The sequence below is a fragment of the Boeremia exigua genome (assembly GCF_020726555.1).
Source record: "Boeremia exigua strain MPI-SDFR-AT-0100 chromosome Unknown C7974scaffold_1, whole genome shotgun sequence".
Taxonomy (NCBI): Eukaryota; Fungi; Ascomycota; class Dothideomycetes; order Pleosporales; family Didymellaceae; genus Boeremia; species Boeremia exigua.
Genome location: NW_025763518.1, coordinates 426,292 through 453,032, shown reverse-complemented (window position 1 = coordinate 453,032; position 26,741 = coordinate 426,292). Strand labels below are relative to the sequence as shown.

General features: G+C 53.2%; 15 protein-coding genes across 15 annotated transcripts; 11 read left to right on the top strand and 4 right to left on the bottom strand.

The window, feature by feature from the left end:
• Positions 1-2,316: 2,316 nt before the first annotated feature.
• C7974DRAFT_459484 (uncharacterized protein) lies at positions 2,317-3,200 on the bottom strand (the record flags this gene model as incomplete). The annotated part of the gene is made up of 2 exons (XM_046146106.1): positions 2,395-3,200; positions 2,317-2,346 (listed from the first exon to the last, which is right to left on the bottom strand). Exons 1-2 carry the CDS (start codon positions 3,061-3,063, stop codon positions 2,317-2,319), a joined length of 699 nt encoding a protein of 232 aa, XP_046002387.1. The 5' UTR covers positions 3,064-3,200.
• Positions 3,201-3,547: 347 nt separating this feature from the next.
• On the top strand, positions 3,548-4,372 carry C7974DRAFT_467430 (uncharacterized protein; the record flags this gene model as incomplete). Its single annotated transcript, XM_046146361.1, has 3 exons — positions 3,548-4,148; positions 4,204-4,298; positions 4,350-4,372. Coding segments are annotated over exons 1-3 (324 nt in total), but the record flags the coding sequence as incomplete, so codon positions are not given.
• C7974DRAFT_1932 (uncharacterized protein) lies at positions 4,104-5,484 on the top strand. The gene is made up of 3 exons (XM_046136637.1): positions 4,104-4,148; positions 4,204-4,298; positions 4,350-5,484. The coding sequence occupies exon 3, from the start codon at positions 4,544-4,546 to the stop codon at positions 5,408-5,410; it is 867 nt and encodes a 288-aa protein (XP_046002385.1). The 5' UTR covers positions 4,104-4,148; positions 4,204-4,298; positions 4,350-4,543; the 3' UTR covers positions 5,411-5,484.
• A 392-nt stretch (positions 5,485-5,876) lies between these two features.
• C7974DRAFT_1907 (uncharacterized protein) lies at positions 5,877-7,041 on the top strand. Its single transcript, XM_046136593.1, has 3 exons — positions 5,877-6,136; positions 6,189-6,691; positions 6,745-7,041. The coding sequence occupies exons 1-3, from the start codon at positions 6,085-6,087 to the stop codon at positions 6,973-6,975; spliced, it is 786 nt and encodes a 261-aa protein (XP_046002384.1). The 5' UTR covers positions 5,877-6,084; the 3' UTR covers positions 6,976-7,041.
• Positions 7,042-7,906: 865 nt separating this feature from the next.
• C7974DRAFT_381906 (sister chromatid separation protein-like protein) lies at positions 7,907-10,475 on the top strand. The gene is made up of 2 exons (XM_046140634.1): positions 7,907-9,491; positions 9,580-10,475. Exons 1-2 carry the CDS (start codon positions 8,038-8,040, stop codon positions 10,163-10,165), a joined length of 2,040 nt encoding a protein of 679 aa, XP_046002383.1. The 5' UTR covers positions 7,907-8,037; the 3' UTR covers positions 10,166-10,475.
• On the top strand, positions 10,462-11,816 carry C7974DRAFT_381903 (60S ribosomal protein L42). Its single transcript, XM_046140633.1, has 4 exons — positions 10,462-10,663; positions 11,191-11,266; positions 11,318-11,484; positions 11,533-11,816. Exons 1-4 carry the CDS (start codon positions 10,661-10,663, stop codon positions 11,605-11,607), a joined length of 321 nt encoding a protein of 106 aa, XP_046002382.1. The 5' UTR covers positions 10,462-10,660; the 3' UTR covers positions 11,608-11,816.
• Positions 11,817-12,057: 241 nt separating this feature from the next.
• On the top strand, positions 12,058-13,203 carry C7974DRAFT_298866 (2-dehydropantoate 2-reductase-like protein; the record flags this gene model as incomplete). The annotated part of the gene is made up of 3 exons (XM_046137714.1): positions 12,058-12,256; positions 12,320-12,987; positions 13,042-13,203. The coding sequence occupies 3 exons, from the start codon at positions 12,058-12,060 to the stop codon at positions 13,201-13,203; spliced, it is 1,029 nt and encodes a 342-aa protein (XP_046002381.1).
• A 1,211-nt stretch (positions 13,204-14,414) lies between these two features.
• Positions 14,415-16,626, top strand: C7974DRAFT_1766 (cytochrome P450). Its single transcript, XM_046136260.1, has 7 exons — positions 14,415-14,608; positions 14,670-14,946; positions 15,014-15,149; positions 15,200-15,223; positions 15,283-15,758; positions 15,814-15,874; positions 15,932-16,626. Exons 1-7 carry the CDS (start codon positions 14,572-14,574, stop codon positions 16,358-16,360), a joined length of 1,440 nt encoding a protein of 479 aa, XP_046002380.1. The 5' UTR covers positions 14,415-14,571; the 3' UTR covers positions 16,361-16,626.
• A 266-nt stretch (positions 16,627-16,892) lies between these two features.
• On the bottom strand, positions 16,893-17,555 carry C7974DRAFT_459479 (Sedlin; the record flags this gene model as incomplete). Its single annotated transcript, XM_046146105.1, has 1 exon — positions 16,893-17,555. Exon 1 carries the CDS (start codon positions 17,448-17,450, stop codon positions 16,893-16,895), a length of 558 nt encoding a protein of 185 aa, XP_046002379.1. The 5' UTR covers positions 17,451-17,555.
• Positions 17,556-17,654: 99 nt separating this feature from the next.
• C7974DRAFT_381894 (mitochondrial ribosomal protein L31-domain-containing protein) lies at positions 17,655-18,547 on the top strand. The gene is made up of 3 exons (XM_046140632.1): positions 17,655-17,729; positions 17,816-18,045; positions 18,159-18,547. Exons 1-3 carry the CDS (start codon positions 17,680-17,682, stop codon positions 18,209-18,211), a joined length of 333 nt encoding a protein of 110 aa, XP_046002378.1. The 5' UTR covers positions 17,655-17,679; the 3' UTR covers positions 18,212-18,547.
• Positions 18,548-18,602: 55 nt separating this feature from the next.
• C7974DRAFT_438571 (uncharacterized protein) lies at positions 18,603-21,111 on the top strand (the record flags this gene model as incomplete). Its single annotated transcript, XM_046145262.1, has 3 exons — positions 18,603-19,845; positions 19,896-21,038; positions 21,077-21,111. The coding sequence occupies exons 1-3, from the start codon at positions 18,675-18,677 to the stop codon at positions 21,109-21,111; spliced, it is 2,349 nt and encodes a 782-aa protein (XP_046002377.1). The 5' UTR covers positions 18,603-18,674.
• A 182-nt stretch (positions 21,112-21,293) lies between these two features.
• C7974DRAFT_1743 (mandelate racemase/muconate lactonizing protein-like protein) lies at positions 21,294-22,857 on the bottom strand. The gene is made up of 3 exons (XM_046136213.1): positions 22,468-22,857; positions 22,200-22,421; positions 21,294-22,143 (listed from the first exon to the last, which is right to left on the bottom strand). The coding sequence occupies exons 1-3, from the start codon at positions 22,641-22,643 to the stop codon at positions 21,396-21,398; spliced, it is 1,146 nt and encodes a 381-aa protein (XP_046002376.1). The 5' UTR covers positions 22,644-22,857; the 3' UTR covers positions 21,294-21,395.
• On the top strand, positions 22,852-24,246 carry C7974DRAFT_1747 (uncharacterized protein). The gene is made up of 2 exons (XM_046136222.1): positions 22,852-23,526; positions 23,576-24,246. Exons 1-2 carry the CDS (start codon positions 23,072-23,074, stop codon positions 24,117-24,119), a joined length of 999 nt encoding a protein of 332 aa, XP_046002375.1. The 5' UTR covers positions 22,852-23,071; the 3' UTR covers positions 24,120-24,246.
• Positions 24,247-24,523: 277 nt separating this feature from the next.
• C7974DRAFT_299878 (Alpha/Beta hydrolase protein) lies at positions 24,524-25,532 on the top strand (the record flags this gene model as incomplete). Its single annotated transcript, XM_046137776.1, has 2 exons — positions 24,524-24,694; positions 24,753-25,532. The coding sequence occupies 2 exons, from the start codon at positions 24,524-24,526 to the stop codon at positions 25,530-25,532; spliced, it is 951 nt and encodes a 316-aa protein (XP_046002374.1).
• A 48-nt stretch (positions 25,533-25,580) lies between these two features.
• C7974DRAFT_300581 (uncharacterized protein) lies at positions 25,581-26,384 on the bottom strand (the record flags this gene model as incomplete). The annotated part of the gene is made up of 1 exon (XM_046137802.1): positions 25,581-26,384. One exon carries the CDS (start codon positions 26,382-26,384, stop codon positions 25,581-25,583), a length of 804 nt encoding a protein of 267 aa, XP_046002373.1.
• Between the last annotated feature and the right edge of the window lie 357 nt (positions 26,385-26,741).

Genomic DNA, 26,741 nt, shown 5'->3' with positions numbered 1-26,741 from the left:
GCGGCGGACGGCAGCGCGGGCAGGAGCGAGACGAGGGCTCAGGCGGCACAATGCATGGGCGCGCGAGTTTGTATATGAGAGTCGTGAGGGTACGCAAAGAAACAGTCGAAAACAGTGGTGGTTGGCGTCGATAGCTGCGTCAGGGCATCGCAGCAGTGCGACAGGGAAGCGGGCGCGCCTCGGGGAATTATCGTGAAGTTGTGGTGGTGAGGGTACGGTGAGGTGAACAGGGCATCGCCTGACGACAAGCGGCGGCTCGGAGTGCTCTGCCACGCTCAAACTTAGCGCACCGCTAGGGCCTGCTACGTGCACGCGATTGCCAGCATCAGCGCCGCATCTCCAAAACCAAGCTCCTCCGCTCCAGCGCTGGCCTGCAGTTGACCACGGCGCTGCCGGGCGTCCACACAATGGCCAGCGTGCGCCTGCGTCCACGGACCGGTGCACGACATTCTTCACGGGCGCCCCGGCAACACCTGAGGCTGCGCAGCTGCTTGTTGTCATTGACGCGTCCACGACGCGGGCATTTCACCGCGCTAGTGCCGCTTCTAGAGCACTGGAGCACCGCCTGGTCCGTGTGCCACCCCTGCAGACGAGAAGGAGTTGACAAGTGGTCGTGCAGCGTCGCCTCTCTCCGGAGCCCGCCCGTCGTCGAGCCTCGTCGCTGCCAGGGCTCTGCAGGTGGATGCGCGACAATGCACACGGCTGCGCCGCCCAGCGCTCCTCTCTGGCTCTCAGCGCTGCTGGCGACGGGCCCCACGGCATCGACCTGCGCGCTGGCCGCCGTGTTGTGTTTGACCCCGCCTGCGCGGCTGCACGGCCACGGCGAGAACCAGCGGCAACCCATTTGGAGGCCTTCGTAAGGCCCAGCTGCGTCGGACTCCGTGAGGGAGTCCGTCCAGCCGTGCCATTCGCTGCGCCCTCAGCACAATGGCTCCGCTGTGGGACGTCCCATCTACACTACTGCATGCGCAGTTCCTGGTCGCTTTTGTTTATTGTTGTTGTCGTTGCTGTCAACATGAGCAACACCAGCCATGGTTTCAACGCCTGGCCCGCGCTTGCACCTGGTGTGTCCGTCATCGAGCACTGCCATGTCGTCACAAAAGCATCGATCGATGTTGGAAGACCCTGTCTGCACCGCTAGAGCGAGGGTGCGGCAACGCTTGCTAGCATCCCGCTCTCGGCTGCAAATCCACCACAACACACACCAGCAATATTTCCATGTCCTGAACTGCAAGTGTTGCGCCCGATCTGGCACAGGGCGACAGTGCAGCTCCACCCCTCTTCTTGATTGGGTTGTTGTCTCATTCCAACACACCCGCCCCGTCTCTGCGCAGTGGCCTCAATGCCGACCGTGATACAGCATCATGACGATCATTGGCGCATTGGTCCCAACCTCCAACACGCTCAATGACAGTGTCTGCAAAACAACTGGTTTTCCTTTGACCTCTTTACTGTCTATGTAAAAATCAATGGCACCTATCCAGCATGGACCTTGAACCCTTCCTTCGACTCGCTATTGCACAATGTCGCTATTACACCGCCTTGGCATGAGGAGCAGAGTATTTCCGCATGAGCCGTTATGCTGGCTGCCGAGCGCGGAGCTGTTTCTCGTGCTGCTTTCATGCCACGTCCTCGAGGCTAATGCGAGTCATATTACTGAGTTTCTGCGCCATGGTGTGGGCCTCGACGATTTGTACACTGCATCACAGGTTGTGTTGCTTGGTACGACATGTAGCGGACACAACACGAGCTTGAGCGTCTGGTGCATTATCTAGTACCATACTCTACCCCTCACCACTTGGATCCGCTTTTGTTAATTCTCGGACGACAGCCTAACAGTACGGAGAAGTGTAAGAAGTTCGTGGCCAGAGACGCACTGTTGTCCAGTAGGCACTTTCAATCGGGTTAGCGCAGCGAACCGTTTACGAAAGACCCAAAGAACACCTTGATTTGCCGGGAGGTAGTCAGACCACCCAGGGAGTGGTTGAGTCACTCTGGGCCGCGGTGTCAGTTGTTCAGAATGAAGCGTCTAGTCGACACATCTCTGTGAGTAATGCACTTTGTACGGACAATACAGTTAAGGTAATATGCCGCCTCAGCCGCAGATCCGATGTCGCGAGGCCTTCATCGCTGCGGGACGCAAATCTGTGTCACTGCAGCTGTAGGTGAGCTATGAGGAACATACTTATCAATTCTTTTCCTCTATGAAATTCTAATGTCGATCTCGTTGATTTGATTTCATTTAGGGTATCAGAGTACCTCAAGACGGCCAACCCTCTAGCCTTACATCTCCACCAACAAGAGCAATCGGCAGCCTTATGCAAGGCCGCAACCACTGTTCGCCGCCTGTGTACCATTCACAGCAGTGCTCTGTCCACTTGCACCTGCACTCACACCCTGAACTGCAGCCGCAATCTCGTCAGCGGTAAGGTCATCAACCCTCAGTCCCAGCGTATTGATACATCCGTTGTCGTCTTGGTCATCATCGCACGTGTTTCCCGCCGCCGTGGGATCGCCTATCTGCCCAGGCGCAAACGTGCTCGCCTCGTTAGCCAGCGTAGGGTCACCGCCCACAGATGCAATCTGCCTGGCTAGCTCTTCAGCAATCTGCTTGTTGAGTGCCTGCGCGCCATCGCTTGCAGGATCCTGGTGTTGCTGAAGCGCAGCTATCTCCGGGTTCACGGCTTGGATAGATGTGCATGGCACAGAGACAAGACCAACAGATCCAGTGTTACGCTCGACGGCGCGGAATATCAGAGCGTTCGTCATACCAGCCACATCTCCCGCGGCTTTAGCATTGGTAAACGCTCGGTCAGCGGTGGCCTGCTGGAGACAGTCTGCGTCCGCAATACTGCCAGCTCCACCTTTTGCTGCCGCAGCGCCGAGAAGACCAAAGACAGCGTCTGAGATGTTGTCCGGGTTGTCCATGGCCAGCAGAGCGTTCACAGCCAGGATGATGTTGCGATGGGAATGCTCCTGTGGCACCTCACGCCTCTGGAGGGTAGCAATAGGGCTAGCAGCTACTGCACCCGCGAGCATAACGGCTAGAATTTGTTGCTTCATGTTGAGTTGATGTTGGCGTAAAGTAATCTTTGTAGTCGTAAAGTCGTATGGATGAATATATAGGAAGCAGAGAATGACGGACCAGCCGAGCGATTGTAAAAATGAGTGTATTAACAGAGTAACGAAGGTAGTATGTGACGACAATGCACGATTTCACGTCGGGTTTTATACGCATCTTTGCCTCTTTCTTCGCCCATGTCGACGATCAAGTTCGGCTAGCAAGCGCTGAATCCTCTCATCAAGATGTGGATTCGTGAAGTAACAGTCTTGATGCCTGTCAGACGTTGTGTGACACCTAACGGTGGTCACGAAGGCAAGGCTGGAGCATCCGCTTAAGAGCCTCATCGATCAGGGGACAGTCAATGCCATGCCTTGGATTGTTCTTGCCTAGCTCGGACCGAATGAAGGCGTTCATATCGATATGATTGGTTGGTGACAACTAGCGTGATCGACGTGCGATGAGACGCTTCTGAATGTTGGAGACATTGTCTGCTTCATCTCGACTTCTGACAGCACTGACACGCGTGTGATAACCGCTCCAGAACGATGAAACACGTGTATGTTCGCGTCCATGGAACATGCAGATATCAGGACGTTCGAGCTTGCGCCTACTCTGGACGTAGTCGTCGTCGCGGTACAGGCGGTTATGAGCTGCCTTGCAGCTACCTACGGGGCCGCAGCGTAGAGCAACCAGAAAAGTGTTAAGCCTCAAGGGGAGACTTCCTCGTGGAACTTTACCGGTGTATGCAAATCGGTCAAACAGCCAACACTCAAGGCCGGCTGTCCGAAGGAGCCCGCCTAGAAGCTCTCATTGCTTACGTTGCCTTTGACCCGACGTGGTGAGATGAAGTTTCCCAATGCAACCGGCGGCTTTGGCCGATGTCCAGAATGGGCTCGAGAAGCTACAGCATTCGTAGTTGCCTTGTCCACATTCCTGGGCATTCCGGGGCGTCGCACTCAGATTTCCGAATCTGGCCAACACCGAAGTCCGGATTGATCCCCGCAACCACTTCGAAGACCGAAGTGTGTTTGTCCTTACTACTTCTAGGAGCTGCTGGCTTCCTTCAACGAGCTTTGATCTTCAGGTACTGGTATCTCATCTTGCAGACTGTGGCTTTCTGACGTTCGCATTCTACGCAGCCGTTCGCTTCCAAACCCTACGTGTCTCAGGCAGGCAAATCCAAGACATAGGAACTTCCCACAACCGTTCACCAACACGGTGAGCTTCAGATACTGTGCGAACATAAGTGTAGCTTACCACATGCTCCCTGTACTGACGTACTCAGTGGCGAAAGTCAAGCTGGTCTTGATAGATATCTCTACCTCTGCCGACCAGTTCGCGCGCCTCACACAAAAGCAACTTCGACTATACATTCCACCATTGAGGCTTCTCCACAAACTGCCCTTCATTTCTTTCGAAACATCCAGTCCAGCAGTGTCTGCTTCTTACAACCGCTCGCCCACAATCTAGAGATTCAATATGCCTATTTTTGGCTTGTACTCGAACGCGGGGACTTCACCAAAGTCAAGGCTCATCTCAGGTCCGATGCACGCTCGTCATGTCGGCGGTGTCAGTATCACAGGTGGTACTGGGGGCAACACATCGCTGAGTAGCTATTTCGCTCCCACGTCTCTCGAACCCGACGAACTGCCTTCGCACACGTACGCAGCAAGTGGAATAGTCGAAGTGCCTCGCAGATCAAACACCTTCACAAACGCAGTACGAAGACCGAGTCTATCCCTGAAGCGGAGCTTATCACGACTGCGAAGCAGTGCAAGTGCTCGTAGCTCCGAGGGACACAAAAGAAGTCAGAGTGACAATCGTGGAGTAATGACAGACACAAGATCGGATCCACCAGATACATGTAGCAGCCATGTCATACAGCGGAAGCCAAGCCCGATACCCTCACAGCCGAGCACGGGCCTGGATTGGGATACACCTACCGCAACAACACGGCCAGACTCGCCAGACTTGGGTGCGGTACCTATCCCACCACCGAAGAACTATTCTCGTCTCCATTCAAAGGTTTCTATGTACAGCATGTCGGCATACTCGGTTGCAACAGACCACGACATGGTCCCAAAGAAGGACTTACCAACTCAAGTACCTGTCAGGGCAAGACGCGCAGACTCTGGCACAGCGATAGAGTTCGACGATCTACCTGTCGAACAGCGCCCAACAGGCTTCAAGGAAATCGCAGCAATTAAAAGTTACGAGGACCGAATGGCGATGTATGAGAAGACCAGGGACTACTGGGCGAACGCTGAGCATGGACTGGCAGAGTGGACAGGGAGAACCGGTGGGCCGAGGACTTTCCAACTAAGGAGAGAGGAACAGTGGATATGAAAGTGTAGGAGTCTGAGGGCCGTTACGATGTCATCAAAGTTCTACGCGATAAGTTTTTGATTTCCCTTTGCTTCCTCGCGACAGATACCCTACACGTCTGTGCATATGCAGACAAGCTTTTAGTTAGATGGACTTCATATTTTTACTGTCAATAAGCATCACTGCGTTGATCTTGATCAGGTCGCAGCCAGATATTTACCCGGCTTGTGTTGCTTAATATCAGGAAGTGTACATACCCCAAAACATGAACCTTCTGGGTAAATTTAGAAGTTACATACAGTGATGTCGTACTCCCCTGACCTCTGTTTCTTACGCCCGATATTGCAACCCGTCATTTGCCTATTATCTTTTAGCATTACTTTCGGACCGCATCGCCGCCACTAGCTGGGGATGCCGGCGGCTGCATCTGCGTATATTAAGAGTCAGTGCGCACAGTGCGCACAGTTGCACTATACTATCCACCTACTGGTGCTTTCATATATGTGTTGTTTCAGAGAATTGCACTATACAGACCATGCCAAGAACGCTCTCCTTTCTGCATGCTGCCTGTAGGGGGATGTCCAGCTCAATTTATCAGACGTCGTATATAGGGTGCTGGCGACCTCATACCTGAAGGCTCACTACAACACCACGACTAAAAGGCGAGAAGATTGCGTTGAACTGAAACTCTCAAGATGCTGTGCAAAACTACGCTCCTAAACGCGCTCGTCAGCGTCGCATCCGCAGGTATTCTACCCAATCTCGTCACCCATGCCCCAACATGCTAACAAGCCCGTAGGCACCATCCTCTGGGACGGCCGCTTCAACGAGTTCACATCGTCGGCGGACCTCAACAACTGGTCCTGGGCCAACCAAGTCGGGCCCTACCAATACTACATTCATGGCTCCGGCCCCGTGACTTCCTACGTGAACCTGTCCCCTTCGTTCAAGAATTCCGGCGACACAAACTCCAAACAGGGCGCCAAAATAACAATCGACAGTACTGCAAAATGGAATTCTGATATGTGGCGCACGGAGCTGATTCCTCAGACCAAGGCTGCAATTAACCAGGGCACCGTGTACTACCACTTCAGTATTAAGAGGAGCACCACCAATGTGCCCAGCGCGACAAATGAGCACCAGATCGCGTTCTTCGAGAGCCACTTCACGGAGCTGAAGTACGGCTGGATCAGCGGTGAGCAGGGCGTGTCGAACACGAACTTGCAGTGGATGGTGGGTGGGCAGAGCAAATGGAAGGTCGACCTCAAGGCCGACGAGTGGCACAACGTCGTGTACGAGATTGTGAGTCAACTTTCTTTAAGTGTTCTAGATAGTGGCGACGCTAACCAGAGCAGAACTTCTCATCGCAGCAGGTCACCTTCTGGCATTCGACAGGCAACAACACGCTTGTCAAGACTGCGGGCCCCTTTGCAGCGAGCACGTCGAGCAACGGTGCGGACTGGCATCTTGGTGTCCTCAGGTTGCCCCGCCAGGGCAATGACGGGACTACTGCTGAGGACTGGTACTTCAGTGGTGTGTATGTTGAGAGTGGGTCGCTTACTACTTCTGTTGTCAGCCCGAAGTGAGTGAGTATGGGATGACGGAGGGAGACACGGTGGCTGAAATGATCTCTTTAACTGTATATACCTGACATTTGGATAATCTGGCTTGATGGCGAGAAGGAACGCACAAGTATGTACATTCCCCCGGGATTGAGGTCACATAGGCGTGCAATTTACCTCAGGCCACTCCTCCGTCTTCTTACCCCTGTACCTGCCCTTCCTTGAGCGTTGTTCTTCTTCCACCATATGCACTGGACATCTTCGCTCCCCGTCAAATATCAAATATTGGTGATTGTCGCCCTTGCACATGCCCGACTCGCAGGGGAAGTGATCGGTATGCTTGCAATCTCGCGGAACTTCGCGTTGGCAGCGGAGATAGTTGAACTCGTAGGTTGTGCACATAGTCGTTGAAGAAGGTGTAGACACAGCTCTGGGGATCAGGGGCGTCTCTTTTGGTACCTTATACCAATGTGGACACGTGAAGAGTAAGCAGTGACACCCAGCCTGGTTGCATATACAGTCACGTGGCCACTGTTTGCCAGCATTGAAAAGCGAAGCTGTAAATGGGTTGACACGCTAGGCGACTTCGCGATTGGATTTTCACCCAAGTACAATCACAAAGAAGTGCCTTGAAAGAGATGTGGCGTTATCCACAAACGCAACAAGCGGATTTCGGTCCTCTAAGATGTGGGCAAACAAAGAACGAAATCGACAGTCTGTGATACCTACAAGGTAGTCAACCCAGCAGACGACTTCTGGTAGCAGAATGGCTATCAGTAAAGACGAAAATATTTCGTAGTATCCACAGCCTAATGGGATGGCATCTCGGCAATTTTGCGCATGTTCCAAGTGTGCTGGTTGGAAGGGTGGGCGCAAAGCGGGACGGTTTGAGGCGCTCTATGTTGCTGTGGTTACGTCACAAACACATGCGCACTTTCTTTCATACGTTTGCCTGCTCGCAATTAGCTGCCACCACATCCTTGTCGCACAGCTGCCGTTCTCTTCTGGCGCCCTTTACTTACCTGTCGTTTCTATCAGCACCCATTTCTTGTTGATCAACCTCCGACCACCGACCACCGACCAGACATGGCTGACGCTCGTGGGGAATACTGGTACTTCGAGCCTGGCGTTGATGCGAACAAGATAACGGTACCGGAGCTGCGCAGCATTCTGCTCAAGCATGGTGTTGGCTATCCATCATCGGCGAAAAAGCCACAGCTGGTAGCGCTCTTCAACGAGTCTGTAGCTCCTCAGGCGGCGCAAGTCCAGAGGTCATATGCGCGCACCAAACGCACGACTCGCGGCATCGTCGATATGCCGTCCAGCTCCAACAGCACCGCCGAGGATGTCGAGGACGAGACGCTGGTTGCTCCCACGCCGGCCACCAGGCGTACTGCACGCCGTACGGTACGCGGAGCGACCGAGGATGCCGATGACAAGGTGCCAGCTCCGCGCACAAAAACCCCGTCGCGCGCGGTACCTGCAAAGCACAGCAGAGCGCTGGAGCCAGAGATAGACGAGCGCCCAGCAGCCAGGCGCACTCGTAAGAGTGTCACCCCGGCTGTCAAAGAGCCTACGCCCGACCCAGAGGCGTGGCATCATGCCGGCCCCGAGAGCCCGTTCACACAAGACAATCCTTTCCAGAGCGGCAGCTCGCCGGCGATCCCTGACACCAAGTCACGCGATAAGAGCCGGAGGAGGACCTTGGGAGCTGAAGTCAAGCAGAGGCGCAAGAGCGACGCGCACCGCCGACGAACGGCTGAGCCCAACGCAGAACAATACGACGAAGGTATCGTCGTGCCCTCGCGTAAAACATTTGACGTGGAGCCCTCACACACGCAAGACGACGAACACGACAGCACAGATGCGGGCGAAGAGTTCACACCGGAGGCGCAACTGGAGCTAGTGCGCGAGCGTGCGAAGAGCGGAGAGGTTGACATTCTACCACCTCGTAGGCGTAAGCCATCTGCGAAGGCAACCGGGACCCTGAAGGCCTTCTCAGCAACCCTTCTCCTCACAACTGCTGCTGTGTTTGGCGGTGTTTGGCGGCAGGAGAAGATCGATGTGGGCTTCTGTGGCATCGGAAGGGATGCTACAAGCCTTGCTGGTGTGGACGTGCCGGAATGGGCGAGCGATGTTCTTCCCCAGTGTGAGCCTTGTCCGCCACATGCACAATGCTACAGAGGACTGGAGCTCACATGCGATCCTGATTTCATACGTCAGGATCACCCATTGTCATTTGGAGGTCTTGTTCCCTTGCCACCAACGTGCGAACCAGACAACGCAAAGACGCGCAGAGTCACAGCCGTCGCCAACAAAGCGGTAGAGATTCTACGGGAGAAACGGGCTCAATACGAATGCGGCGAGCCAGATGCAGAGGGCAACTTGATTGACACCCCTGAGGTTGCCGAGGAAGAGCTGAAGCAGACTCTTGCTTCCCGTACGCAAAAGGGCATGACTGATAAGGAATTCAACGAGCTGTTCGATCGAGCTTTCCCCGAAACAATCCTGCGGGACGAAGTCGTCGAAGCTGCTGATGCGTGAGTACTATCCTCTTTAGCCCCAAATCAGTCATGCAATCATTCTGACGTAGAATCGTACTAACCAGCTACTCTTCCGTGGATACAGAACTACCGGGAAACGCAAACTCTCGTCAACCTCTCTCGCAAAGCTCTCCCTCTCCTGCAGCATCCGAAGATCCGTCATCCAATCTTTTGAACGACATCTTCTCCAGATTGTGATCTTCTTCCTGCTTGTCGCTTCTGGCTCCTATGGAAGATACTCATACACTACCAGTCGAAAGATGGAAGCTCGCGCGAAGCAGCTTGCCAGCGAAGTCTTTGACAGGCTCGCCAATCACGCTGCACTTAGCTACCAGGAGCCAGGTGCACAAGTTGATCGCGGAGTGAGCATGGCGCAGCTACGAGACGATGTCCTCCGTAACGAGTTCTCCTCATCGCGTCGGCAGAAGCTATGGCAGAGGGTGCAGAAAAAGGTCGAGTTCAACTCAAACGTACGTGCCGCAGTCAGAACCGCGAATAGCGGTGATGTGGCTCGCGTGTGGGAGTGGATCGGTCCCGTGCATCTCATCGAGGATGGGAGGAGCAGCGGTAAGCGCGAGAGCGGCCGCTTCAGCGTTGAAAACACGCCATCGACAGCGTCTAGGTCGATGATGGAGAAGAAGTCGTGGGATGGAGGGCATCCTGTTTATTAGACGCAACAAGAGATCTTGGAGGTTTAATATGGAGGCCATGGGCGTTTGAGCGGTTCGCTTTTGATTCGCATTATACCATCTCGTAATGTCATTCCACATGCTTGCAAACAATGCCAGACACATCGCATCTTCTAGGCATTGACATCCTAGTCGACACACTGCAAATCTTTGTCCAAGCCCAGGGTCGATGGAGACTACAGGGTGGCTGCTTTCGCGCCACAAAACAGTGAGAGCATAATTCTAGTGTGATCGCGGATGATCTTTGTAGACCAGAAGCCACTCAGTACATATAGAATGCGACACATGATCTGGTGTTCCTAATTGGAGCTGTTGAACGTGAACGGTCGAAGTGTGGCCCGTGCACGACGCAGCTTCCTCTTGGCTTTCGCTAAGCGAACTAGCTCGCACAATTGATGGGTCATCGAGGAAGGAGCACACATCACCACACCCGCCAACCCGTCGCCCTCACTAACCGACAGACACAAATCAGTCAAGATGGTGAGTGCAGACATGCCCAAATTCTATCTGGAGGAAGCCGCGCCCGCAACATGAGTGAACGATACCGCGAACAACCTCTCGATGACGAACACGACCGAAGCGAGCGCACGCAACTCGAGGACTACGATTGCACCGTCAGCTATGTTGAAGAATGGAAGGGATACGGGCTGCTGTACTCAAGGAACAAATGTCACATCTAAGGCGGAAGATGAGTCGAACAGTGACACAGCTGGGTTGGCTTCGCAGGCTCCGAGTGGCAATTCTTTTGTTCATACACGGAGATAGCCCAGCGATTGTAACGAACGCCCCGTCGCTTTATGCGAATCATACCGACTCGACGTCGACAACGGAGTTGTTCCGGATTACACCGACCCTCGATTTCGTACGAACCGCCAAGTCGCTGGCTACCGAATGCGCACAACTACGCCAATTGTCTCGTTCACTCATGTTGCGAGCCACGGCTCTCCTGCTAGATGGTGTCGCGGACACATATTAGCGACGGACATGCGCTGACGAGAATCGTTCAGGTCAACGTTCCCAAGACCCGCCGTACCTACTGCAAGGGCAAGGAGTGCAAGAAGCACACCCAGCACAAGGTCACCCGTTAGTAAACCGCAATCGAGGCCACACCGTGCAATTACTGAATCTGCGCAGAGTACAAGGCTGGCAAGGCTTCTCTGTTCGCCCAGGGAAAGCGTCGTTACGACCGCAAGCAGTCCGGTTACGGAGGTCAGACCAAGCCCGTCTTCCACAAGAGGGCTAAGACCACCAAGAAGGTTGTCCTCCGATTGGAGTGCACATCCTGCAAGACCAAGGCACAGGTACAATCACCATACCAAAATTGTCAAACACAGCTAACGACTGAACAGCTCGCCCTCAAGCGATGCAAGCACTTCGAGCTTGGTGGTGACAAGAAGACCAAGGGTGCCGCCCTTGTCTTCTAAGCGTGTCTCTTTCTCTCTCTTTTGCTGGGCCTTCGGCGTAGTCTTCAGGCGGACGGGATGGACGGCTTTCCCAATCGACTCATGCTGTGCATCAATGCAACGAAATGAAAGCGGAGTGATACGGAGCATCTGGGGATGAACAGGTTGCTACCCATGAATTCAACGGATTGTAACCAACATTTGCATCAAATCGAGCTCGATTGAAAGGACCCCTCGTTCGCATGCGTGAACCTAATGTGTGTTATGTGATGCACCCTAAAGCACCTGGCCAAGTAAAATGAAGCAGCACGTGCTGTCCCGTCTTCCGCGTCGGAGACGGAGGTCGCTTTCCCTTCCGGCTGCCCCTCCACCCCACTGAACGCGTCTAACGCGCGCCCTATCTTCCTACGGTCTTGAATAAAGACACGATCAGGTGAGTCAGATACTCCTCACTCTTCAACTCGCCTTACAATGATTAATGACCAGAAGAAGACTGTTCTCGTTGTTGGTGCAGGCTCTGTAGGTGCAATTGCCGCGTTGAACCTTGAGGTTGGCGGCCTTGCCTCAGTTACAGTTGCCCTGAGATCAAACTACAACACTGTCAAAGAGCAAGGATACACCATCGAAAGCTGTGACCATGGAGCATTGAAAGGGTTCAGCCCGAGTGTTGGTGTGCATGAACCCGACCTCGACTGACGTCAAAGGCATGAACATGACTGCTAATCCATCATAGTTCGCAACACTATTCCGGACATCACCGCCGAAGATCTTCCCCCGTATGACTATATCGTTATTTGCACCAAGAGCGTACCAGACGTCGGACCCACCTCCCTTGACTTGATTGCTCCCGCTCTGCCAAAGGACAACAGTCACACAGCGTTGGTCCTGCTCCAGAATGGCCTGAATATCGAAAAGCCCTTTCTTGAATCGCACCCACGGACCATCGTACTTTCCGGCGTATCCCTTATTGGAAGTGCAGAACCGTCCTCTGGCCATATTATCCAGAATGAGCCAGATCGACTCCTCGTCGGCGCGTTCCCGCATCCCTCCATCAGCGACGAGTTAGCATCTGAGAGGGCCAAGCAATTCGTAAATCTGTATTCTGCAGGTGGGAACACGGATTGCAAGTTTTCACCAGATGTTCTGCATGACCGTTGGCGGAAGCTGGTCTACAACGCCTGCCTCAATCCCATCTGTGCTATTACTGGTGTCGATTCTGGGAGGATCAGGCTTGCGGATGGTGGTCTAGATGGATTGGTCCGGCCCGCAATGAGGGAGATTGTTGCAGCTGCCAAGGCCGTGGCAAACGTTGAGCTGGCAGAGGATGTGGTTGAGCAGATGATTAACGTCGATCCGCTGGAAAACTGGGCGAAGCCGAGCATGCAGCAGGATCTTGAGAAGGTAAGTTCCAACTGTTCAACTTATTCAAACACCACTGTGACTCACATCGAGTAGGGCAATTTCATTGAATTCGAAAACATACTCGGTGAGCCGCTACGCGAGGGCAAGAAAGCTGGCGTCTCGATGCCCACTCTCGAGGTACTTTACCAGCTCGCGAGAGCGATTCAATGGCGCACGAAAGAAGCCAAAGGACTAGTACAGCTGCCAGGAAAGTAGGTCATCACCAAACGTCAGATAATCAGCACATGTTCGACATAGGAAGCCATTTACGAGCTCTGTGACACTGCCCAGGAGCCCTTGACCCAAGTGCCCCGCTGGCCAAGGTCACGAGAGATATACTTCCAAAGAGCTACTTCCCCATCCAGTCGTCCGACTCCCCTTTCAAGCTAGACCCGCGTACATCAAGCAAGAGCTATCCCACGTTCCACATACCTCATCTCTCAGGTTGCACAAACAACGCCCGACCGCCATTCCACCGATACACATCCGCTACTTGAGTGAACATTTTCCTTCAACTGAGCGAATAATCCATCATCATCGCCTTCACACTCTCCTAAACCTGCCAAATCGCCATAATGAAGCTCACAGTCATCTTCCTCGCCGTCTTTGCAGCCGCCGTCGTTGCAGAACCGTGCAAGACTGAGACGCCCGTCCCCAAGCCGACGCCGAAACCCGAGAAGTGTACGCGAATGTGCGCAACTAAGGCTGTCGAGGACTGTGGACGGGGCTGGGTATGTGAAGAGCGGATACGTGTATGAAACAGAGCTTTTGCTGATTGTCTGCAGGTTTCCAAGAAACTGGGCACGTGCTGGACGTGCTGCCAGGCGGCGTGAGCGTAGATGGGATATGTGGACTGCGGTTCAGATGGTGGTTGAGTCACCTCCGGCGACACGATGAGATGCGTGTGGTTCTCTCTTCAGCATTGTCTATCTTGTATGTATACTGGTCGTATTACTACATGTGGTCAATGCATCTCAACCTACACCTACAAATCCATTTGCTCTATGAAGATATTATGTCAGATTTTTACCTGTTGCTCCACAATATTAAATGGTCTCTGGTTCGCCAACATATGTTCTTTTAAAAACCCTGTCGATAAGCATCAGCCCTAACCCTCTTACGCGCTAGGTTATCGGGCGTCAGCCTTGCACTCTTGTAAGCACTTCATTGAGTCTGTTTATTCGCCGATCGAGTCACGACTGTGCCGCCATAACTTTGGACCCCTGCTCAAACTTGCTTGGCTGCAGTCTTGCTTACATTTTGGCTTAGACCATGTTCCCCTAGCGGAATAGACTTCAATGATCGTAGAACGCAGGAATTAGTTCACCGAGGTATAGGAATTGTAGTCTGCCTATATAAACGTAGGTACCTGCCATACGTCGACAGCTTATGTCTACTCGACCATTCCCGCTTCAATACCAACACTGGTACGTCCGCATAACGCCATGTCCTTGGTACCAGATGTCTCCTATTATTCTTGGGCTTTCGCAGCGTTTGGTATTTACGTGATCTTCAAACTCCTGCGCTTTGGTTCCCGCGAAGCCCATCTCCCTCCCGGCCCACCAACATACCCCATTGTTGGAAATGCTCATCTCGCTGTTGACAAAGACCTCTATAAACGGTGGGCTTTAGAATTCTCTTTTCAGTGCCTTGGCAAGACGCTCATCAGCCCAGGTTCAAAGACTGGAGCGAGCAATATGGAGAAGTCTTCGCTCTCAAGATCGGGAAGGGCACGATGATAGTGCTGAACAGCAGACGCGCCGTTCACGACCTGATAGACAAACGGAGCGCCATCTATTCCTCTAGGCCACAGGATGAGCAGTATCATATCGCACTGAAAGGTGAGAATATTGCCAATATGGATGCAGACGCGGGCTGGCGGGCGCAACGCAAGATCACTGCGCGCTTCTTTGCACCCGCGAAGCTGGATGGCGATCTGGCGAAGATCTCAGAGGCAGAGTGAGTTCTTAAGTTTGCATGAATTCTTCGTTTCGAAGAGCGGTAGTGCAGTGTTGACCCTGGACAGAGTCACGACCCTCATGCGCGACTTGCTCGTTAATCCTGAAGATTTCAGCAAACACATTGACCGAGCGACTGCCTCCTTCTCTTCTATTGCATTGTTTGGACAGCGTGCGAAATCGCACGACGACTTCTGGGCAACAGTGAGTTGACTCCCAACATCCCTCGGGTGGCACGATATTGACTAATTCAGGGTGCCTACGAGGCTATGGAAGCGGTATGACCCAAATTTTTCTAACGTAGAGTAACACACAGCAGTGGCTAATTGCAAGATAGGTCAATGCAGCATTAAGTCCAGGAACGTATCTCCCAACTGAACAATTTCCGATCTTCAAATGGGTACCTAAGAGCTGGCTTAGCTCGACCCTTCGTGCAGAGCAAGGTTTTAGTATACCGACGAGGATATGGACAAAAGCCAGAGAGCATGTTGAAGCGAGGCGCAATCACGGTGACAAGCGAGAGTCGCTGATGGACGAATTACTAGAGGACGAGAGTATCAAAGTTGATACAGCGTTTAGTGGAACAAAGCTTGCAAACTTTGTCGGAGCACTGATGCAAGCTGCTGCTGAAACCAGTGCACTCACCATGCGTACGAGCATCCTCTTTCTTGCCACGCACCCGTGGGTTCAAGACAAAGCCCAGAAAGAATTAGATGCTCTCTGCGGCGTGGATAGGGTGCCTACCTTTGCCGACTTCAAGCAGCTGCCATATATCAACTGCATCATGAAAGAAGGCCTGCGGATACGCCCTGTGTACGATATCCCGCGCCAAAAATTCCTGAATGATGATCTGACAGAACTGCTGCAGAGTCCCCACAGGCATACCCCATCGATGCACCGAAGACAACTGGTACGAGGGCATGTTAATCGTAAGTCAGCCGCTTGCCGTACAGCACAGTGGAACCACTCTCTGACCAAAATCCCAGCCCGCAGACGCCACAGTAATGATTCCCCAGTGGGCCCTCAGCCACTCCCACTACTCTGACCCCTCTGCCTACAACCCCGACCGCTACCTTGCCCATCCCGGCCTAGCAACCGAATATGCCTCCAGCTCCGACTACCTCAACCGCGACCACTACACCTACGGCGCCGGCCGCCGCATCTGCGCCGGTATTCACCTTGCGGAGCGCACGCAGTGGCGCATGCTGGCGCGACTGCTGTGGGCTTTTCGTATTGAGCATGCGGTGGATGAGGCGGGGGTACAGATTAAGATTGATACGGAGGCGTACGAGGAGAAGTTGATTACGGGACCGAAGCCGTTTCAGGTGCGGTTTAGGCCTAGGAGCGAACAGCATGTGAGGGTTGTTGAGAGGGAGTTGGAGGCTGTTGGGGGTCTTTTGGAGAAGTGGGAGTAGGGACTCTAGGATCTAGAAGCTGAAGATCAAGCTTTTGCTTATCTGCGCTTGTGCTCATGTTGAGACTTTGCACATCGCTGCGTCTTAGATAGTGACGTTTCGCAGGTGACTGTTAGGGTACGGGGATAGCGTGGACTGCAGTTCGATTATAGTTGTTCGCTAACACATTGTTGTGGCTATGTAACCACTGGGTATCTCACTCTTTTGGCCGTATTCTCTATCTCGTATGTAGGCGAACGCTCGAAGCCAGATATGGGCAGGAGTTACTGAGACGTAGTCTACTTGCAATCAAGTGATCATAGGAGACAGTAAGCTTGCTTCGCCACAGTTATTGTCTGGACTGCCGAGTCATTCGCCGGTAGTGAACCATCCGATACATGCTCGTCGCGGTGGGACCGATGCGGTTCGTAGGTGTTGTTGGTCTCATAAGTATCGTTGTCGTTCCTGGCGCTCTCGTCTGTAACAGCACATGACCACAGAAGAACTGTCCAGGCCATCAGAAATTGTCATCATCTCTTTCAGCTCCAGAACTTCATAGGTACTTCTTCGCCGCTGCAGCAACTCTCTGCCTGAAGACTGGACTTCTGACCACATCCCCATTCCCCACCTGGAAGAATGGATTCATGATCGCCTTCATCCACGCCTCATACACATCCACAAAGAAGTTCTTCACCGCCTCCTCCGTCACCGGACTTGTGGGATTGTAGAGCTGCCCACCGCCCAGCGCCGCCCGCCCTCCAGCCAAACTCCCCCTCGCACCACCGCCACTCCCTGCCAGCCCAAGACTCTCATCGCGCGGCCGCGTGAGTAATAAGAACCGCGTGTTCGCTCCCGTGATCCAGCATGAGATGTAACAGTTCTGATACTTGTCGATGTGCTTGAGGTACATGGGTGCGCTGCCTGAGGACGTCGATGGGCCCCATTGCACTTCTTCGACGATATCGAGCGCGGAGTGCAGAATGAAGGGAACTAGGGCGCGTTCGGATGGCGTGAAGCGTGCGACGCCGTCGCCGCCTGAGCGGGATGTACCGAAGTCGTGGGTGAAGAGGGGGACGTCGAGTGGGGAGAGGATGGAGAAGGTGTACGACATTTTGCGGGGTTTCGAGTCTTCGCAGGTTATTATAACGGGTAACACCCCCTATTCGACTTGATCGGAGCCTTCACAGTACGAGATCGGCGTTACGTTCTGGTGTCGTGCTCGTCGTCTCAATGCTCCACGATGAGCTCCCCACGCTAAGGATGCGCGCCAAGCAAGTCCGCGGGAGTCTTTCGCATCTTCAATTGCGCATCCACCCGCATCACGAACGCGCGAATCCACAATGTTCGGCCCCTTCCGTCTCACAAACCCGCTATCAGGCGGTCTGCTCTGGTGCGAACTACCCACTGCTGTTCAAATGGCGCCTGGCGACCAACGAGACACTTGCGGCGAATTAGCAGAAACTAACATTTCTTCAGGAAAATCCCATGGCGCTTGTCCCGCCACCAGAAGTACAGGCAACGCGAGCGCCTCCGAAATGTAGATGGCGTTGTTGCGACACTTGACAATGCGCTGGCGAGGACGGGATTGAGCATGAAGAAGGTGGACCGCTGGAAGATGGAGATGCCGACCGAGCAGGAAATGCTGCCCAAGGACAAATACACAGTGTTCGACAGGAAGGTTAAGAGGTACAGGAAGGGAATTCACAGTGAGTCGCTCCTCCTGCACCGGATACGGACAGATGACGGTAGAGATATGAACGAAGAGAGAGAAGCATGGCGACGAAGGAACTTGAAAAACATAGCAACTAACAGTTTGCAGAGGTACCAAAGTGGACAAGAGTCAGCCAGAGACTCAATCCCCCTGGTTTCTAAGCCAGAAACGATGGTTTGGTGTATTATACTACATGTTTCTCTACGGTCTGCATGGGCTATGGCGTATTTTCTTGAATCAAAGACATTCAAATTCGACGCTTATTTGTGAACGCTATGAAATGCCGTCTGTGTTACCTGATACTAGCTTGCAGCTGTGTAATGAGTTGCGGTGTAGGCGGATATTTGTACGTCGTACGATTGGCAGGATTATTGTTTGCTTGTTCTGCGCCACCAATACCTGACTGCTTGTTGTTAGGCTCTCTCACCCGCGCATCGTAAGAGCGAAGTTTGATCGACTTGTACCTTTACCTGCGGTCACACTATCCTTACTCTCACCTTCACCACGACTTGACTACTTCTATTACTTAATCACTTACGCTGATCGTCTTTGCTGACAACCCCCTCCTGCTTACATCTTCCCCTTCGACCTGAATTGACTACACGCAACTGCCGATTGAATACTATGAAGCCTTTCACGCAATTCGATCCTGAGTGGATCAATATGCAACAGCAGCACGAGGCAGAACGTAGACATTTTCAACGCCGCATCGAAGCAGAAAAGGTTGCGTTGATTGCGAAACAAGTTAAAGAAGATGGTGACTACTGGGGCAGATATGCCCAGAAGTTGGCAACTGCACCTGGACCAGTTGCATCCAAGGCACAGCTAGAAACCACCAAGTCAGGCGCTGCACCGACCTGTGCAGCGAGTAAAGTGACCCTGCCTCAACCAGATCTTTCGACGACGAAGCGAGCGTTGCCAAACACTTGCGACAGTCAGAAGCAGGGCAGGAAAGCGGGGATGATCGCCACTGCAGCACCGCAGCAAGCAGGGCAGGCACCGAAGCAGTCGCGTCAATCTCAGAGAACCCAACAGCCGACTGAACAAGCAGCAATGAGTTCAAGAGGAGCTCCGCGACCTACGCCAAAGCAAATCAAGCCGAAGGCGGCTGCATTGCAAAGCAAGTCAGTCTCTGGTGAAAACGAGGAAGTCATCGATCTATGCTCGAGTGACGACGATATGCTGGTCGAAGTCTCAAAGGCCGCATATGAAAAGAAAGCCACCGCTCGGACGCTCGATATCCCCGGTGTACCCTCTGCGACTTCAAAACTCTTTGGCAGAAACAATCATAATCCTTCAGTAAGTCCTCTGTCTTCCTTTCCACAATGCTTGTTTCTAATTTTAGCAGCCAATTCTAGGTCCATCGTCCATAAAGCAGGAGAAGCCAAAGGCTCAGACGCAACCACACTTTCCTCAGCCTGCCCACGACAACATCGGCAATCGGAATCACGACTTTGCGCCACCAGTGCTCAGTATGGAGCCACTACTTCATCATCATCCCAGCAATCTCAGCCTGCTTCTCAGGCAGCGCTTGGGGCAGTGCCTCCTAGAGTCCAGACCAATGCGACTCTCATCAGTACCCTGCGCGCACAGGAGACTGGAAAGCTATTTGCAGATAATGTCACGAACCTTGTTAACAGCCATCTCTCGCCATCGCAGCAGAAACAGCGAATCTATGGCTCTACCACTCGCGCTCTTGGAAACGCACGAATAGAACCTCTTGCATCAGATACATCCAGTGTGCCCAAGAAGAAGATCTATGATGAGGATGTTCATGTGGAGGATGTGCCGACCGGTAAGTACGGACTTGCAATATTCTAAGCTTGTGGTGACTAAGGCAAACAGCGCTTCTCAGATCCAATGTCACAATCAATAGGCTGCATACACCTGTGTGCAACAACAACGGTCTGGACACGAAGACGTCCCCTCTAGAAGCAGGAAGACATTCAATCTTCAATAAGAATCCGGAGAAGACACATTTGCCAAGTCCTTCGCCGTCACTTGCTTCTGCGCCACATACGCCAGTAGAAGATGAGGCGGAATCCTTGCTGAACATGTTCAAGAAGCCTCAACCCCCTTTGACGTCAAGACATCCTTCTAATTCCATTGCGAGATCTCGAGCTTCCAGCCACACTCTGGCAGAGACTCCAAACCCAGGTCAGGCCTCAACAATCCGTCGACAAGCGTCTGTTGCTTCAAAAACATCCATAGTATCGACTTCCAGCAGGAAGAGAAAGCAGGTAGACTTGAGCGATGAGGAGCAATCCAATTACGCGCCATCAGAAGCTCCGACGTCTGCAGCATGTAGTAAGCCTACCATTACTCTCGGCCCGCCCCACAAGAAGCCTTCGGTACCCATCAAGTCAAAGGTAGGCTCAAAACATGGTCCAGTATCTGAGCTGCCATCATCATCTGGAAGAAAGAAGACGAGTACGTTTGGCTCTCGATCAAAAGCCATCTCGGCGTTCAACGACACTCCAGTAACGCCACCTCGCTCATCTACTACGACATCTACGCCCAAAACACCTGTTACGCCGATCCGAAGCAAAAAAGATGCACATGAGAACCCCTTCGAAACTACACCAAGCAAGCGCAAGGCTGCAATCCGTGCTGAGTCCAAGATACAGAAGATAAGACAAGCAGACGAGCTATTCCACACCGAAGAGGAGATTCTCCAAGCTACAGCGAAGGAACATCGCCGGAACGCTGCTGGCACAGACCAGCTCCATACGCGTATGAGAAGCATGAGCATCACCGCCGTCCCGATCGGCCCACCCTTTGACACACCGGGCGCTGCAGCGGTATCTGACAAATCTGCACGTGCCGACGATACTTTCGTTGTATCTAAGAAGAAAGACGGTCTAGATCCCAAGAAGAAACTTCTGAAGGGAAAAGCCACTGAAGGCCGACGTGCGACGCGTAACATTGATGAGGTCATTGGCGATGGTAGTGATGAGGACGCGGACTACCTTGAAGATTTGCGCTCAGGTAAGTTTACTTACGCTAACGGCGTGATCGTTCAGAAGGGTCAGGAGGGGAGGATGTCGACGATGTAGGGTGAGGCTGTGCGGCGTTGAGGTCCTTAAACGGATCAGCAGCTGATATGATTGCAAGGCAACTGGAGCTTGGATGATCAGAGCATGGGATTGTGACATTGAGGCAGCACATGAAAAGACGCTGATGTGGTTTCAAGGTCACTGCTGGATTCGGAGTTGCACACCATTCTCGGTGGCTTGAGTTGTTCCTAGGCTCTCACCACAGTTATAAGCATCTTGGCATCGGATTTTGCAGAAGTTTTGGAAATCTATAAGTCGTTTCAGGTTTTCTTGCATCATCTCCCTTGCCTTACCACTCCCTCACCTCGCCTCCTGGCCCAATGAAGCCTGGGCTAACCCACGCTACGGCGTCCTTACTCAACCTCCTGACTTGCTCCTCGTCAATCTCGATGCCCAGTCCAGGCCCCTTCATCAAATCAATATAACCTTCTTTCACATTCCAAACCTCAGGGTTCTTTGTGTAGGCCGTCAAATCTTGACTGCCTGCATTGTAGTGAATGCCCAAACTCATCTCCTGGATTGCAAAATTAGCCACAGTAGCATCAACCTGGACACACGCAGCCAGCGCAATGGGGCCTAGCGGACAATGCGGCGCAAGCGCGACATCATAAACTTCCGCCATGGCCGCAATGCGCTTCATTTCGCTGATGCCGCCGATGTGCGAGATATCCGGCTGTAGAATGTCCACGCAGTTCGCCTCTAGGAACGGCCGCACATCCCACCGACTGTGCAGGCGCTCGCCAAGTGCAATCGGGCACGTCGTTGTTTGCGCGAGTTGCACGATGCCGCCAATGTGTTCGGACAGAAGCGGTTCCTCGATGAACAACGGGTGGTGCGGTTCCAGAGCGGCAGCGAGCTGCTTCGCCATCGGCTTGTGCACGCGTCCATGAAAGTCCATGCCAGCGTCCATGCCGAGCTCCTTCACTGTTTTGAGCCGCTCCACAGCCGAGTCAAGGGCCTTGGGCGAGTCGAGCCAGTGCAGGTCTTCTGTGGCGTTCATCTTGACGGCTGTGAAGCCCTGGTCTTTACGCGCTTGGCTGGGAGAGGGTGAGCTGGGAGTCGAAGCCTAAATTGAGTAACAGTTGGGGCTTACGCTTGTGCTCTCACATCGTCTGGTCGGTCACCTCCGATCCAGGCGTACACCTTGAGCTTATCACGGACCTTGCCGCCGAGGAGCTGGTAGATCGGAACGTTGAGTTTGCGCGCCTTGAGATCCCAGAGTGCAATGTCGATTCCTGCCAGCGCGCTCATGAAGACGGGTCCACCGCGGTAGAAAGAAGTGCGCCAGGACGTCTGCCAGATGTGCTCGATCTCACTTGGAAATGTTAAGATTGTTTACTTGAGCTGGACAGCTGGCTTACTCTGCTTCGAAGCCAGTGTAACGTTCGCCCCATGCATCGAGACATCCTTCAACCGCCTGAGTGTGGCCTTCGAGGGAGGCTTCACCCCAGCCGAAGTTACCGTCTTCGTCGGTAACCTTGACGAAGAGCCAGCGAGGGGGCACTCGGAAGTATTCAATCTTTGAAATCTTTCCCATGATTGCACAGATGCAATGATTATGGTAAGCTCGACAATTTGATGTCAAGTCTTGCAATTGGTTTGTCAGGGCATGGTATTTGTGCAATTGCCCCCCCACGAGCAATCGCTCGTCGTCTGACCAAATGCCGCGGTGACTAAAAGCACCAAGAGACAGCTCTCCACAAATTGTCCCAAATGGGCGAATCGAGCCCCTCCATTGCCGTTGAGCCTACCAGTGATGCGACCTCGGCGCGGGGTTGGCAGCGATCCACTGTTGGCCTCTAGCTTCGGTATATGGAGTAAAGAAGCCCGAATGAACGAGCATCAACAAGCGCAATAAAGTCGTGATGCGCCCAGATCCCCTCTGAGACCATACCGAGATTTTTGTCGTCTTTTGTCAAGTTGCGTCGAGAGTCAAATTCGAAAGTCGTCAACCACAGCCCCACCATGACCTCAGCTGTCACTTCCCCGCCAACCGGCGTTTTCGTGCCTGTCCCCACATTCTTCAAGCCCGCCGCCGACTCCAAGGCTGTTCAGGCCGCTGTCGACGTTCAAACACAGACTGAGCACAGCATATTCCTTGCCAAAAATGGCGTTCGCGGCCTTGTCCTGCTCGGCTCCACTGGCGAGTCTATTCACATGAACCGTCAGGAGCGAATCGATTTGGTTTCTGGCGTCCGCAAGGGATTGACTGAAGCGGGCTTTCCCGACTATCCGATAATGGCGGGCACGCTGATTAACAGCGTCGACGAGACACTAGAGCAGCTCGAAGACTACAAGCAGGCAGGTGCACAGTGGGGGCTTGTCCTGGCGCCAGGGTACTTTGGCGCGGCAGCAAGCCAAGAGGGTATCAGAGAGTGGTATACAGTTGTGGCTGATCGATCACCTATCCCCATTCTCATGTAAGTACTGGAGCTCGCGTAGAAGCAAACAGACGCTTACAAGACGCAGCTACAACTACCCCGGCGTGACCAACGGCGTCATGGTCACCCCTGAGACCTACCGCATCCTCGCCCAGCACCCCAACATCGTCGGCTGCAAGATGTCGCACGCTGTTGTATCGTGGCACAATCAGGTTTCGCTCGACCCGAAGATTGACCATAACAAGTTTAAGGTGTACAGCGGATTGGGTCAGCAGCTTGGTCCTATCGTATTCTTCGATGCTGCAGGTGTCATCGACGGCCTGGCGGCTGTCTACCCAAAGACTGTCTGCTCGCTGTTCAAGCTCGCCGAGACACGGCCAATCAGCAACGAGAATCTGGAAAAGATCAAGAAGCTGCAGTACACGGTCAGCACGACGGAAGAGTACATTGGCAAGTATGGTATCGTGGGTATCAAGGAGGCGGTCAAGCGTGTGACTGGGTACGGCACATTGGAGGGTGGCAGGCTCCCGATCAAGGGTAAGCTGCCAGAAGGCGAGTGGGAGAAGTGGAGTGAGACCTGGGAGAGGATACAGCAGGCAGAAGACTCGTTGTCCGAGAAGGACTTCAAGTAAGCTCAAGGACGTAGAACAAAACCTGATCAAATGAAAAAACAACACAACGCGAGCCTTGACTTTGATTGGAGGACGAGTTAGTCAGGTTTCTGCAGCTGCTGTACTCGCGCCTCTACCTTGTTGAGAGCGTAAATGTCATGCGACGTGGAAACACTGCAGGTTTGCTGACAAACGCCGTCAAAGATTTGCTCGATTCTTATGTTTGGCGGCGCTTTACCCCGCGTTCGGTCGGATTTGCCAATCATCAAACGGCGCCGAACTGCTTTCTGGTTGTAAACGTTCGGAGGTAGGCGCACACTGTTTACACCTTTCACAAGTCGCCTTTAGCGCTGTGAGACCAAACCATCAGAGTTCTGCATAAGAGTCGGCCTGTTCCATACAACATTTCCAAAAACAACCATATCATGGCACCACTTGATGACTCCACGCCGGAAACCCGCTTCGACAGCTTTGACATCTACCGTACTTCATACAAGGAGATTGACAGCAACAAAATCGATGTCGGCATCTTAGTCCCCAAGAAGCTCAAACCGGGAAAACACCCAATCCTCGTCAAATTCCATGGTGGAGGTCTGGTAAGATACGTTCTTGCTTCTCACGCCCACATCGTTGCAACGCAACTGACATATGCAGATTACAGGTGACTGCGTCTACGCACCGTGGTTCGCAGCCTACTTCATCCCGCTAATCCACCGCACCAACGCCATCGTGGTCTCGCCCAACTACCGCCTGGTGCCCGAGCACAGCGGCGCCGACATCCTCGAGGACCTCGCTGACTTCTGGAAATGGCTTCACAGCGGCGGTATAACGTCCTACCTCGCGAGTCAGGGGGTCGAGGTGGCATTGGACTTTGACCGTGTCCTCGCGTCTGGTGACTCCGCGGGCGGTTACATGGCGCTGATGTCTGGCTTGCTGCAGCCGAAGGGCAGTATCAGGGCGATTCTCGCACAGTACCCCATGACAGATAGTCTGAGGCGCGAGCCAAGTGAGCTTTTTGCTGATCTGCCAGCCCCCCCGGAGAGTTTTGTCGATGAGCATATGAAGACAGTGAAGCCGGGTGTCGTCGTGTCGTCGTGCGTACCGCCAGAGCGAATGGAGCTCTCGTATGTGCTCTCTGCGTACGGTCGGTATCTTGAGTTCTTTGGCAACGACAAGATGATGTGGCCGTTGTACTTGGTGGAAGACAAGAAGTGGCTGCCGCCAACGTGGATACACCATGGGGATGTGGATACGGCGGTCAGCATTGAGGACAGTAAGGCGTTTGCGGCTAAATGCGAGGCTATTGGTGGATTGGAAGTTAGGTTGAAGGTTGTAAAGGGCGTGGATCACGGGTTTGACACTCAAGCGAAGGAAGATGAGGAGCCTTGGTTGAAAGAGGGGCTGAGGTGGGTGGAGGAAAAGTGGCTCCTGTGAGCTGAGGAGTTGGCAAAACATGAATTGGAAGGTGGATCTACGGATGCGCTACCACAGTAACCGCATCAGCAATGCAGCAGGTATGAGTGCCCGTGTTATCCCAATTCTCAACGTAGAGCATGCGCCCAGGGCTCCGCTTTGGCTCCCATGCGAATCACCATTCCCTGTGTCTCCAGTTTCCAACTTCCCTGACGCTCCATACGGCTGTCTTGCGGGATTTTTCACACTCGCCAACAGCTCATCTTGCCCCAGTACAACATTTTCCAACATAGCGCAGCCCATCCTACCACCGTTCGCACTCAGTGGTCCCGGTTTGGGATCCGTGAGCAATTGCTGCGCGCCCGGGAACTCGTCAATCTTGTTCGTGACACTAATCGGTAGATTGAAGATCGTGTAGAAGTCGCTCCCGTTCAGACGGAAAGACTCATGAATCGAGATGTTGTAGGCTCCACGAGCCGTATCTTTGACATCTTTGCCGTCACCGACTAGACATAGTGGCCATTCGAAATTCACGTGCTTCACCGTGGAGCCCGTCTCTTGATCGAGGATGTCTGACACAGGCGGTGTGCTCGTCGTCCCGTTCGAGATAGTGAGGTTCTTGCAGAGATCGTTGCTGGTTAGGAAAAGCTTGATGCTGTGGAATCGTGTTGCAGCATCTACATTGGACGCTGGTGGGAAGGGAAGCGCGCCGTCACCAGAGATGTCAAGTGCGATGTGGAGGAAGTCGCCTCCCATAGGCGTGTTGGGCTGTGGCGAAGCGACAATCGCGAGACCGGGCGTAAATACGCGCCCGTTAACGATGGAGATGGCGCTTGAATTCTGTTCATTATTCCCAGTGTATTGACCGATCATCTGCGCAGTGCCTAAACTAGAGAGTACACATGTCCAAAAGAGTAGTTTCATGATGTAATGCTGGTATGATCTGATAGAGTCGAACTAGAGGTACGAAAGGGAAGAAGGAACCAACCCTTCAGAGACTATGTATATGAGCGCATTTGCGAGGGACCGGCATCAAATAAAACCCTGCCGCTTACCCGCTGCGCACATAATTTTCGCAAGTTGCGTCCTCAAGACCTCGGTGAAATGTGAGAGACGTGCACGTAGTGCATTAATTTGTTTGGCGAGTTCAGTCGATGGCTATGCTCCAGAACTCTGGCAATGTGTGATTGCGCCCTTGAGACGTGTGATGTCTGAGGCACGGTGGGACGG